The 13,272-nt window shown below is 48.6% G+C and overlaps 1 protein-coding gene across 9 annotated transcripts in view; it reads right to left on the reverse strand.

Moving 5' to 3' along the window:
• The window catches only part of IKZF1 (IKAROS family zinc finger 1), a 90,041-nt gene that overhangs the window by 63,722 nt on the left and 13,047 nt on the right, over window positions 1-13,272 (reverse strand). For 7 of the 9 annotated variants that reach the window (XM_067042965.1, XM_067042964.1, XM_067042963.1 and 4 more), the window contains exons 2-3: window positions 13,168-13,221; window positions 4,144-4,263 (exon numbers count right to left, since the gene is read on the reverse strand). In XM_067042965.1, coding sequence (XP_066899066.1) covers window positions 4,144-4,263; window positions 13,168-13,207 — 160 coding nt within the window. In that variant the 5' untranslated portion in view covers window positions 13,208-13,221. Of the gene's footprint in view, window positions 1-4,143; window positions 4,264-11,841; window positions 11,893-13,167; window positions 13,222-13,272 lie in introns of those variants that run through there. The other 2 variants (XM_067042968.1, XM_067042970.1) reach the window with 2 other exon arrangements.

The raw sequence follows: 13,272 nt of genomic DNA on the forward strand, positions 1-13,272 counted from the left end.
CCTCTCCCTTCCTCTCCAGGCCTGTGCACTCACTGATAGCATTTGGGAACTGGAGGACCCCTGCCCCATTTTAGGACAGGGAGACCCACACAAGCAAAGGGAGAGTAAGGCAGTAATGGGTAAAAATCCACGCCCGAAGGAAGAGAGCAACGTACGGGTTACTGCATAAAGGAGGAAAAGAACTAAGCTTTTCGTTCCTTTACTCACAGTGCTTATCTGTCCTGTTAGACGCCCGTCCTGACATCATTTCTACACGAGACCCTTTGAATCACCCCTGGTCAACAGCTGTCAGAAGAACTCTCGACCCATTTTCCACTTCTCTAGGACGCCTGCCACGGGTGATGGAGTAAATTTGGGGGTTGCCTTAGGAGGCCGCTGAGCGCGCCCTCCGTTTTAGCAGCTTCACACACAACCACTTCCGAGAGGCGAGACTTCTCTCATTTTTAAAGAGACCACTGCAGAAGAACGAGCTAGCATCGCATTAAGTAGACTGTCCTGATGACTAAATCCCTCATGGCCAGGAAGTTCTCTCCTGTGTCTGTCTTACATTCTTCACGCTGCGCTTCAGACCCATGCTTCCTCTTATTCTGACCCGGAAGAAAATGGAGCCGGATGAGAGCAAGAGCCTCGGTCTGGCCTTATTCCTCTGACCACCTTTCCACAGAGCCCTACAGGGCTTCCCTCAGGACTGGGGGAAGGCTTGGGGGGCCAAATCATTACTTTTCTCATGCTGGGAAGGACCTGCCACCAGTGAGCTGCTACCTCCCCATCTTAGGGGGCTGGCTTCTACTTTTCCCAACAACTTGTTCGTTACTCAGGTCTGTTCTCCTGGTTGGGATTAGATCTGTCTAAAACTGGTAACGAGGGCTCAGAGCTTTTCAGAAGCGTCCCTTGGCTCTTTCTAAAACAGACACCCAGTGATCTATTATCACCTAAGACTTTCCCATCTTCTCCCATCTTTGGGCCTCTCGCCGTTTCTCCTTGACGTTTCCAGCGGAGGATCCAGCACCCTTGACTGGACCTTGGGTCTGGGCGTAGCCAGCACCTCAGTCTTCTCTCTTGGTCTTGCCCTCTCCTAACTGATCTCTCCCCCCGTCTTCTTGGCTGTGTTCTCAGTTTGCTTGTTCTCCGGATCACATTTTTTTAAATTAATAAATTCCTCTTCTATTCCTGGTGCTGCAAATCTTACCCGTTCTCTTTCCCTCCTCTCAGGGGAAGCTACGACAGGCTCCTTTACTCTGCCCGTAAACCTTTAAAAGATCTTCTTCCGCCTTTTACTGTTTTGCTTTTTGACTTTGCTGTTCTGTCTCCAGCAAAGTGTGTTTGCATGTTTTCAGTGAACCCTGGAGACCATCCTGTGAGCCAAGTTCCGATACTGCTGCCAGTTTGAAACGAGGGCACCAAGGCTCCACCCTTGCCCTCCCAGGTGCACCTTCTCCTGGGCCAGCCTCCGCCCTCCTCGCCCGTCCTCCCCACCCTTTACAGCCCCGGTGCCTTCTCCCCGGCTCTTCCTTTCTGTGCTGTGCTGCCCCTGCTGGAGGGAGGGCCCCCCCCTACCCCCACCAGCAGAGAGGGGCCTCCAGGCAGGGAGGGGCCCCCAGGCAGGGAGGGGCTCCTGCTTCCTGTTGTCTGTCCCCTGACCCTCCTTCCTTTGCTTTCTTCCCAGGGAGCGGAGGAAACAGGCCTTTGAGTGCCTTTCCTTCTCCTTCCAGATTCTAATTCCCCATCTTTGAAAGTGGTCTCCCAATGCTATTGACATACTTCATTTGTTCAGTGCTACCTAAGATGTATTACTTTAATAAACAACCTACCACCGCCTACTCGAGCCAGCTGATTTCCTTCAAAAACCATGAAGGATGGTTTCTAAAGCTCACTGGCCGAGCGTGAACAGTAGTTCACTTCCTTGATGCTTCTCTCTACTCCTTGGTCTTCTGGGATTCTCTCCCACTCACCTGTCTCCTTAAACCTGCCCGCCGACAGCTCCGACAGTCTGTGCTTCTGTCCCTTCTCGTTTCCTGGCAGTGACCCATCACTCCTCTGTCCCTGGCCCCCACTTCCAAGCACTTTCCCTGCCTGTCCACGCGGCAGCCGCTATTTACAAACCAAGGAAAGAGGATTCTTGGGTGTCTGAAGTTTTACAACACCGAAATTCAGTTTTTAGAAACCTCATGCTGAAAGGAGAAGTGGAGGAGCCTCGTGTTGCATGGCGAGGAAGCATTGGGAAGAGCCTGGCGGAGAACCCCCACACACACACCCCGCCCAGCTGTACCAGCCACACCTGCACGGGCTCTGTCAGGCCCCAGCCCGAATCTCACCACCAGAACGCAGTCTTGGAACCAGGGGCTTGATGACCTCTTACCAAGGCAGATCCCCCACAACCTGAAGTTCTTAAGGGGTGGTATATTTAGAACGTGAAGGCATTGATAACGAAGGCTTGTTTACCTAGATCAAGTGGACTCTTCTTCACTCTCCAGGAACCGGCCCGACTTTCAGTTCTCTACAGGTCGCCCAAGGTGGCTGTGGCTGTCAGCCCGCACAGCAGCTGCAGGGATTTTGGTGTGGTGGTGGGGGGCGGGGGGGGGGCTCCTCAGTTTCTCCATAATGATCCTGGAGTCCTAACTCTGATGTCTGGGTTCTCGGTTCACTTAAATGGTTACTGGGTATGTATCCACATAATTCCTTCTGGCTTTTGGTCCTTGAGCCTTTGCAAATTTTTATCATGTATATACACCCTCATTGTCCTAATGTTTTTCTTTAAATTTGATCTTTTAATTGATGTAAATGTGTCTGGAAAGGAAACTTTGCAGCAGTACAGGGTGTATGACAAACCGGTATCTCTTGTAATAAACAGAAGACCATCTTAAACATAAATGCATCCATCACAATAAAGCATTCTCTTTTGTGTCTCAGCTTCGGGAAACCCTGAAAGGATGTGTGTGGAACAAGGGGCAACGTCCACAAACCTTCTGCCCTCCCCCTACTCACCCACATATACAGTTTCTAACGGGGAAAAGGAATTCAGAAATGTACTTTGTTCTTGGTTCATCTACGTCAAAGGGCTTTAGCCACTGTCTTTGTCTGTATAGCTAAATTAAAACAGAAGAACCATAATACCCAGAGTCTATTTGGTTTCCAAGACACATGAAAACATACAAGATATGTTTCTCAGTTATCACATCAGGATGTCCTACAGGAAAATAACTGGCGATTTTCAGCACCCCGAGAACTTTACCCGTGTGCCCTCTTTGGCTGTGGCTCTCATGAGCTGATCCATATGAGATCTGTCCTACCTGTCCCACCTCATTTCCACCTGTGTACCCTTCATGATACTCTTTTTTGCAGATAAGTGGCTCTCACCATCACAGTTTTTTCTTTATAAAAAGAAAAAAGGTATTCCAAGGAACTGTTGACTCATTAGCTGATGAGAATAGGGTATAATGGAGTGAAAAATCAGTCTTTGAGTCAGAAATTGAGTCTCCTTCTGACTCTGCTATGGGACCTTGGCTAATTCACTGACTTTCTCTGGGCCTCTGTTTTCTTAAAGAGGGTGGATTAAGATTTCTCACCATGAACTGCAGCCTGGGTAGGTTAACCAGGGGAGAGATTGCAGATAGTTTCATGTACATTCTTTCATGGAGAAGGTGTGTAAATGTCTGCTAGTCAAGATTATCTAGATTTTTTTTTAACATTAAAAATGTTCTATTTGTCAAATTTTCTACTTTCCGTTAAACTGGACAGTCAAGAAATAGAGCTGAGAGGGATAAACTTAAGATGGCCAGATTCGGCTCCTTCTAAACCAAAGCTAGGAAAATGCACAGCCCTATCGCCATTACACAGAAAATGGATAACCTTGCCTATCTACGGTCCGTAAGACTGGATACTGCCGCAGTGCGCTGTGGACAGAAGGCCAGGGACGTGCCCACTTTGAGGGACGCTCCTCAGCTCGGCCGCGCTGCTTCCCACATAGGGCTCAACACCGCGCTGAGCTGGGTCTCCCGTCCTGCATACGATAGGGCCGCGTCCTGCATTTTGTGTTTCCTTGACATGGGGGTTGAGGGCAAACCACAGGTGAAAGGACTATAAAGAGACAAAAGTTCAGGAGGACTAGAGCCCGTGACAGTCTGTGGACAGGAGGCCACTTACCCAGTCCTCTGTCACCCTTGGAGCCCTGCTGGCCTCCAGACGTGGTGGAAAGGTCTTCAGGGACAGGCATGGGTTCATCACCATCGTCGGGGGTGTCACTCACCGGGGGGCTTTCCTTCCCTGAGGAGACAATTAGGGGTTTGAGTCTCTGGGGACATGGTCACCCCGGGGGTGGCGGTCACTGCGACGGGCCAGAAGGGACAGCCTGGGCCTCCCCGTGGCTTGGCTTCATTCGAGTTACTGGACTGAGGTCACGTTTCTCTCTGGGGAGTAGAACCTGCTCTCCTTTGTATAAAATAATATTATTGCCACACCCCACACTGAGAGGACACAGGTGTGAAAAATACCTATCACCTAGAGATCACCACTATTAAAACGGTGGTGGGTGGTGTGTGCGTGTGCCTGTGTGTACACATACGTGCAATACTTACATATTATGGATAATGCGTGGTGACATATTTTCTTGATCAAAATAAACTCTACTTTTTAGACATTCTCATAACCCGTGGCCCTACTTCCATTACTTTGTGGTGTCTGTGTAATACTTCATTGCATGGGCACACCAGGACTTATTTAAATCCTTTTTCTACTTTTGAACTTAGATTGTGTTCAATCTTTTTGTACCTCCAAACAGACAGCTTCTGCCTACGTTTTTAAGAATCACCGTAGTATCAACCCCGGGAGTTTTATGCCCGGGTCAAAAGGCACCCACAGTTTTAAGCCTCTTCACGTGTTGGGGCCAAATTTTCCCTTGTAAGTTTGTTCCACTTTACCCTCCTACAAGCCTGCTCACCACACCCTCCTATGATTTGCTTTTTAAGGTCACCAGATTGAGCATATCCTGCTCAGAGCTACACATTCTGGGTCCATTCACTGTCTTTTTCAAGAGCCAGGGGGTAGGTATTTTGCCAGCTGCCCGATTTGATTAACTTGATGGGGCCGGGAAGCCTGGAAGGAAGATGAACAGGGAATCAACACAATTCTGCCCCACCTGCACGGAGTCCGCCACCAGGAATTTTTAATCCTCAAAATGTGAAAACAAAACAGAATCCACACAACTCCAGAAGTTGCTCCACAAAGTAGGATTTACCAGATGAGACAGGGTTTTACAGGACGCCCGAATCTATTTTTGACTATATTATAATGTTTCACCGGAAGCTCCAGAAATGGGGAAATCACTCCCACTCCCAAGAATTCACTACTGGGAAGCCTAGATGTGTAGAAAATGGAAACCCCTGTACCTCCCGACATAGATGTTACCTAAAATTGAGTTAGGAGACAATAGACGCAGGCAAGGAAAGAGCTGATGATTTCTGCAGTGGATGCAGAAAGCCCACGAGCAGTGCTGCGGAAGACAAGCAGGGGAGAGGAGCCTCAGGGAAGGTTCCTGGAAAAGGGATGCGCTGGGATTGCGGGGTGCTGGCTGGGCTGGCAACCTGGCATCCCAGACAAAGGATATTCCTGCACAGAAGCCCGGACCTGCAGGAGGGTGCGCGGGAGGTGACGAGGGCGAGCCTGGAAGACGGGGCGAGGCAGAGTGTGAAACTGTCTTGTTTGTTTGAATAAACCCCCTGCAAAGGCGCCGCAACCCTTCAGGGGATGGGCGGGGCCAGTGCAAGCATCCCCCGCGTGGGAGGCGACCCTTCCGGGAATAATTTAAAATGGAAGCTGCAAGGCACCAAGGAGACGCTTTGGGGAATAGTAACGCATTCTCCAGCAGACAGGCATCACAGTTTGATATTCCAGCTTAGCTCTCATTACCTCAATTGGCATATTTTCAGAAAGAGCATTATTGGGTATATTTGGAGAGTCAATACAAGATGGATAGTTAAAGGTGGGGCAGGATGATAAGAAATTCCCAAGGAAAAGCCAAAGGCCAGAGAGAAATTGATTGAAGTGCTCCTGTTATACACTAAATGTGCATTACATCAGTCATATTTTCAGCGCCCTAAAAGGAAGACTTTAAAAGTAGCAACAGGGGCTTCCCTGGTGGCGCAGTGGTTGAGAGTCCGCCTGCCGATGCAGGGGACGCGGGTTCGAGCCCCGGTCCGGGAGGATCCCACGTGCCGCGGAGCGGCTGGGCCCGTGAGCCGTGGCCGCTGAGCCTGCGCGTCCGGAGCCTGTGCTCCGCAACGGGAGAGGCCACAGCAGTGAGAGGCCCGCGTACTGCAAAAAAAAAAAAAAAAAAGTAGCAACAGCTAAAGACGCAGTGTTACTGTTCACCTGTACAGGTGGGCCAAAGCTCTGGACAGGAGCCTGCAGGAAGCATATGACCAACTGACAACTCTTTTTTTCCTTCTCATTTCCTAGAGTTATGGTCTTCAAACCTTGAGGGCTTCAGGGAGGTGGCCAGAGGACTCTTTTTCAATTTTTTTTTGGTAAGAATATTTTTTTAAAATTATTGAAGTAAAGTTGATTTACAATATTGTGTTAGTTTCAGGTACACAGCAAAGTGATTCAGTTATGCACACACACACACACACATTCTTTTTTTTTTTTTTTTTTTTTTTTTGCATTACGCGGGCCTCTCACTGTTGTGGCCTCTCCCGTTGCAGAGCACAGGCTCCGGACGCGCAGGCTCAGTGGCCATGGCTCACGGGCCCAGCCGCTCCGCGGCACGTGGGATCTTCCCGGACCGGGGCACGCATCCGTGACCCCTGCATCGGCAGGCGGATTCTCAACCACTGTGCCACCAGGGAAGCCCCACACACATTCTTTTACAGATTCTTTTCCATTATAGGGTATTAGAAGATATTGAATACAGTTCCCTGTGCTCTACAGTAGGACCCTGTTGTTCGTCTATTTTATGTGTAGTAGCGTGTATCTGTTAATTCCAAACTTTTAATGTATCTCTCCCCCCCTTTCCCCTTTGATAATCATAAGTTTGTTTTATACGTCTGTGAGTTTGTTTCTGTTCCGTAGGTATGTTGATTTGAATCATAGTTTAGATTCCGCATACAAGCGACATCATATGATGGTTGTCTTTCTCTGTCTGACTTACTTCACTCCGGGTGACAATCTCTAGTTCTTACACAGAACTTCAATATACGAAACCCGTCTTCTGTGTAAAGTGGGGACACTGCAGGGTAGGGAGGCTGAAGGACCAGAGGCCCAGGCCTCTTGCTTCTGAGAAGACCCCCAAGGAGCCTCCACAGATCTGACCGGATCATTAAAGGTACAGAGTGTGGGGTGTGCACGTCCGCCTTTCTGGTTAACCAGCTGTCATGGTTACGGGCTGGGGGCGGGACACTGAGAAACTAGACTGTATTCACGTTTCGTTTTGTCTTCTGTTCTGAGCTTCCTGGTGATAACGTCGGAGAACCCTGGGATCAATTTAGATACCCGGGCACGAGGAAACCAAGGGAGCGGCATAGAGAATCGGGATTTATCCAGTGAAGGGATGTGGTCTCTCTCCTCCATTCATGCGAAAAATGCACGCACATAATCTTTTTTCAAATTTAGCTGATTCGTTTCTTGGGAACAAGACCAACTAGAACTTGGTGAGATCCTAGGCGTGCTTCCGTCTGGCTGGGCTCCTGTGCTGAGCTACAGCCCAGCAGTCCTGCAGCATCTCAGCGCTTTTTCATTGTTTCCTACACGGGGGAGAAAAAGGAATAATGGAAACAGTAGGGACCATGATTCTAAACACCCTGGGTCGGGTCGATCAATAGGAGCTCCCCATGCAGAAGGAGCGAGAATAAAACATCAGTCTCGGCGTGTGCGGGGGGGGCAGCTGGTAAAAAGTCAGCACTGGAAGAGAGCGAGGCGAGACTGCCACGTGCCTGTCACTAGCCCTGCTGGAATTCAGCCTCACCTCGCCTGCACTCTGTGATGGTTTTTAAGAGCTCATCTGATTTGCCTAAAAGCCCCCAAGTCTGAGCAGCAGCTACTGAGGTATTAATCACTGGCTTGAGCCTTGGGACTCGGCGACCCTGGGGTCCTTTCCGCGCTGCAGATTTCCACGATGAACCTCCATCACTTCATCAAAACCTTCACGGGGAGCAAACATATTTTTTTTTTTTTTTTTTAATTTTTTTTTTTTTTTTTTTTTTTTGCGGTACGCGGGCCTCTCACTGTTGTGGCCTCTCCCGTTGCGGAGCACAGGCTCCGGACGCACAGGCCCAGCAGCCATGGCTCACGGGCTTAGTTGCTCCGCGGCATGTGGGATCTTCCCGGACCAGGGCACGAACCCGTGTCTCCTGCATCGGCAGGCGGATTCTCAACCACTGCGCCACCAGGGAAGCCCGAGCAAACATATTTTTATGTGTTGATTTGAAACCAATTTACCCAGTTAACCACTTAAAATACAACACCGGGTATAAGATACAACAGCATGATAAAACATAAGAAAATGAAGTTATTAAATCAAGTCAACACATAGCAGATATTAACACACTGTGACTAGAAAGAAGTTCGTTGACACGGGGTACAGCTCAGATTTCACCAATTATAAGACAGATTCCATAATAAGTCACCTCTTTAAGATTCTTTCCTCAAGAGTAAAATGAGGCTAAAAACCATGATTTTCGCTTAGCTCATAAGGTTGTTGTGAGGATAAAATAATGAAGTGCATGGATGCTAATATGCTAAGTAAGCTTACGGTATTATTTTGTAAATGTAACATCCTATAGAAAGAGGTATGCACAGCACCAGGTGCCCATATGTCCCCGAAGTGCACATATGATGTCACACAGGCACACAGAACTGCAGACAGTGAGAAATCAAGTATAGAAATGGAAGAATTTAGGAGGTGAGAGGTCATTTTACTCATTTAGAAAAATGAAAGAAACTTCTTACCAATTTCTATGTTAGGTTACCTACTACCCATGTTTCAAATAAAGCTTTACCTATGAGAAGCATTTTGGGCAAATTAGATGAGAAAATTGTAAATTTAGCTTATCGAGAGCAAGCAAATATTCCTCAAGTAGATTCTAATTCACCCAACAAAGTTCCGTGATTCCCTTTCTCCCTAGTGGATGAGTTTTTACTATGCACAATTACCCAGGAGAACAGAATTCCTGGGTGTAAATAACAACTCAGAAAACAGACTCTACAGAATAGTGGGGAAGCTCCGCTCAGTGCCATGTCTGGCTCCCATGGGACTTCTGATCGGTTATTGAAACTGTGAGTCTCAGCTCCCTGTGAATTGAAGACGGTCCCTGTATCCTCTTCACGGGGGTCTTGTAAAGTTGAAAGGAGAAAAATGCTGAGGGTGGTACTTGGTAAATCTCAAGCACTCAATCAATGGGATTTACTCTGATTAACATTTGCACTGACACTTCAACACAGATGAGCCTCATTTCCCAGGCAGGCGATGGATGTCTACAGAGCATAGTTCTTGTTTCCTTATTCCAATGACCATTACAAACAACCACTAAGAAAACAGCCCTTAGGGCCCAAGGAGCCTGAGCATCCTCTACGCTCAACTGGCTACAGTCCCCCATTTTGCAGAGGACACACAGTGGTCCAGGAGGCATGGAGAACGGTTTCAGGTCTCAGAGCTGCAGGCACAGATGAGGTGCTGATATGGGCCTCACAATTCCCGTCCTCCCACAGGCTGCCTCTTCCCTTAGAACCCCAGACAAATCATAAACCACATGCACAACCAATAATTTGGAAAGTGGGCCAAAGAAAAAAGAGACAGAGAAAGCAATAGAAAACTTACCCAAAGAAAGAAGGAGATGTGCCCTAAAGGAAAAGGATGGCTTTGCTTTAGACACACTCCCCCAAGCCTATTCAACAGCATTTCCCGACTCTGGTGGATGCAAGTGGGTAAATATTTATTGAGTGTCTACTATATGCAAGACCCTGTAAACCAGGGCTCAGTCCACATTTAGGATAAATCCCAGGGAAGAAAGAAACAGGTAGTTTGAAAAAAGCGTTAGGTATTAAGTACTTCTCTATTTTGCAAGGGAGTAGCACACATAGATTAGGTGGACTCCTATGAAATTGCTGATGTTGGAACTTTTTTTTACCTATGATAGTGGCAATTTCATAGGGTTCAACTTAGAAAAAAATCTATTTTTCTTTTTTGGGAGCAGCATATAACAAGGGATAATTTTGTGGGAAACGGGGATGATTCAGAACATATTCCTCATATAAATCAATGTACATGTTTGGCTAAATGTACAACCTTATTCTACAACTTACTGCCACCTTCCTCCATTTTAGAAATCAAAACGGAAAAGTGATCATTATAAGGATTGTATTGGAGAAGCAGCAAGAAGTAGAAAAAGCATGCTTCAAATCTTTAGTAAAAATGGCACAATTTGGGCTTCTCTGGTGGCGCAGTGCTTAAGAATCCGCCTGCCAACGCAGGGGACACGGGTTCGAGTCCTGGTCTGGGAAGATCCCACATGCTGCGGAGCAACTAAGCCCGTGCGCCACAACTACTGAGCCTGTGCTCCAGAGCCTGCGCGCCACAACTACTGAGCCTGCGTGCCACAACTACTGAGCCCACATGCTACAACTACTGAAGCCCACGCGCCTAGAGCCGGTGCTCCGCAACAAGAGAAGCCACCGCAATGAGAAGCCCGCGCGCCGCAATGAAGAGCAGCCCCCGCTCGCCGCAACTAGAGAAAGTCTGCGCGCAGCAATGAAGGCCCAACGCAGCCAAAGAAAAAAATGAATAAATGAAATAAAATTTTAAAAATATTTTAAAAAGGGGCACAACTCTTTAAATGCTCTCATCTCTGTTTAGAATGCTCCAAGCTTAAACACAATCCAAAGGACTATTTGTGTAAAGTACTACAAGTAGCATTTCCTTTCCCAGGAGTATACAAAAGTAAACTTCAGACCAAATCTTGAATCTTTTTTAAACCAAAGAAGAGTCGGCTTTTTCAGGCCAACCTCATTCTTGACTCCACCCCCGCCAACATTCTCTTTAGCCACTTCCGAACAAATTGAGTGTTTAGCATAATGTTAAGGGCAAGAAAAATAGGAGAAGAAAATGAGGGTTTTGTTATGTTTGCTACCAACTGAGGGGATCAGAATATTGACTGGCCATTCTCCGACAAAACTTTCTAGAGGTGCCAGCCCAGGCTCGGGCTTTCGGCTTTGCCTTTGGGACAGCAGAGTCTGCATGGGTCCAAGGGGCCTCCTCTTCAACGCATCATGTAAGACGCCAATCTGGAAGCCACCCAAGAAGAAGGTGACAAGGGAACACAGAGGATCAGAAACCACGAAGGGGTCTCTTTGCACCTTTGGGATGTTTAACATCCCGTGTTTCGGACCCTCTCATCACCTCTAGCCGTGGTCTGCAATTCCAGGGAACGGGACCCACCTCTCCTTCAGCTCAGACTGTCTCTACCAGCAGCTATCAGATCCCGGCCAAGCCGAATGAGAGGCTCCAAAGAGCAAAAATTTTTGTTTTTTTAAATAGTTTTATCGTTGCTGCTGTTCTACCTACATTTCAGAAACAAAGCGTGTGTTTGAGGGAAATAAATCCAAATAATGCTGAAAGGTAGAAGATGAAAAACCAAAGTCTCCGTCTCCTTCTTCTCTAACCCGTCCCTTCCTTCCATCCTCAGTCTTCCAAGAGGAAGTGCATGTTTAATAAGTATCACGCCAGAATTTTCCTAAACGTATATACAGGCATGTGGAAAGTGTGTGTGTGTGTGTGTATGTGTGTGAGATACGTTTTCATTTCAAAGGATGGTATCATACTCTGCATATCATCCTGAAACACGCTTTTCTCACCTTCACATACATCTTGGAGGTCTTTCCACATGGCTATGTGCGGATGGCCCCCGCTGCTCAGAGCTGAGCGAACAAGGGCACGGAGGGACCAAAGTTTTCCAGTATCGGCACCAGCGCTGCAGCAAACACCGGCAAGAACGCCCTGTGCCTGTGTGCGAGCGTGTCTCCTGGGCTGGTTCCTCCCACGCTACTTTTGTTTCTACAGATAAGGCCAAACGTTGACCAATGTGCACGTCCACCAACTGCCTACACGCCACAGCTGAAAAGCCAGGAGTCTGCTGGTACTCCACAGCCTGGAGAGTTCAGTCCAGCCTTTCTAAATGACACGGGAGGCAGGGACAGAGCGGGGGGACCGTGGGCTGCAGGAGGCCGCCTCCAGGTTGAGGGAACTTGAACCTCCCCTCCTGCCCATCTCCCGGGGGCAGCGTGCAGGCAGAGCGGCGGCCATACGCTCAGCCCTGACCTCCATCACCAGGACGGACCGAAGCCCAGATGCAGAATTCAGTCACACCTTGGAAACCAGTGGGGGCAGCTTGGCCGTGCCCAGAGGACCACGTGGGCCATTCTCGCAGAGAGGCTCACCTGGGATTGACCATGGGCCTGAGACTGGAGAATATAAACTACTGAAAACCCGACCGCTGCTGACACACGCAGGTTCAGGGCTAGCCAGACAGTGGGCTTCCTGGGCCCATGAATATGGAGCCGGGCAGGCTTGGCTAGACCGGCCGGGGGTCCACGGCATGGGCATCGCCCGGCAGGACAGCGTGATCCAACCTTGGGCCTCATCTCCCGGGACTGCCCCAGGCCCTGGGTCTCCCGGGATGGGAGGAGCTATGGCCAACAGGGCTTGAAGGAAACCTATGGTTTATTTCTGGGGCAGTGCTGTTGCCACATCTAACAAATATCCTGAACTGTGCTCCAAACTCTGTTTTCCAATCTACTTTCTCCTTGTCTCCCTTCCCCCTCCTCCCTCCACCTTTCTCTCTCTCTCTTTCCAGCACCTTCACTGGCCTGTGTTTGGACTCTAGGGCAGATCACCCGTCCTTTTTCCTCCCCAAGAGTATCAACACAGATTGAATCCTTTCCACGTTGCTCGCAGACGTAACAGGAAAGTCAGTTTTATCTGGGAGGGAGATGTTTCTGTCCAGGTTGCCACATCGGGATAATCTCTAAGAGCTGAAGTGAAACATGGGTACCAATTCCATCTTGGAATTGGCAGGAGAGCCCTCTTCCTCCCCCGCCCCCCCCCAGCAAGCACCTTGGCTTTGGGCGCCCACTGGAGCCGTCTTCCTGGACTCCCCATGTAGGCATCTCACCAGCTCTCACCTGAAACTTGGGACATGTCTTGACCCTCATCAGCATCCATGGTCCTCGGGTTATCTGAGAAAGAGAGGAAGGGATTTTAGTTGAAAGCAAATTACTCGTAAGATA

Source organism: Kogia breviceps, chromosome 9, assembly GCF_026419965.1.
Source record: "Kogia breviceps isolate mKogBre1 chromosome 9, mKogBre1 haplotype 1, whole genome shotgun sequence".
NCBI lineage: Eukaryota > Metazoa > Chordata > Mammalia > Artiodactyla > Physeteridae > Kogia > Kogia breviceps.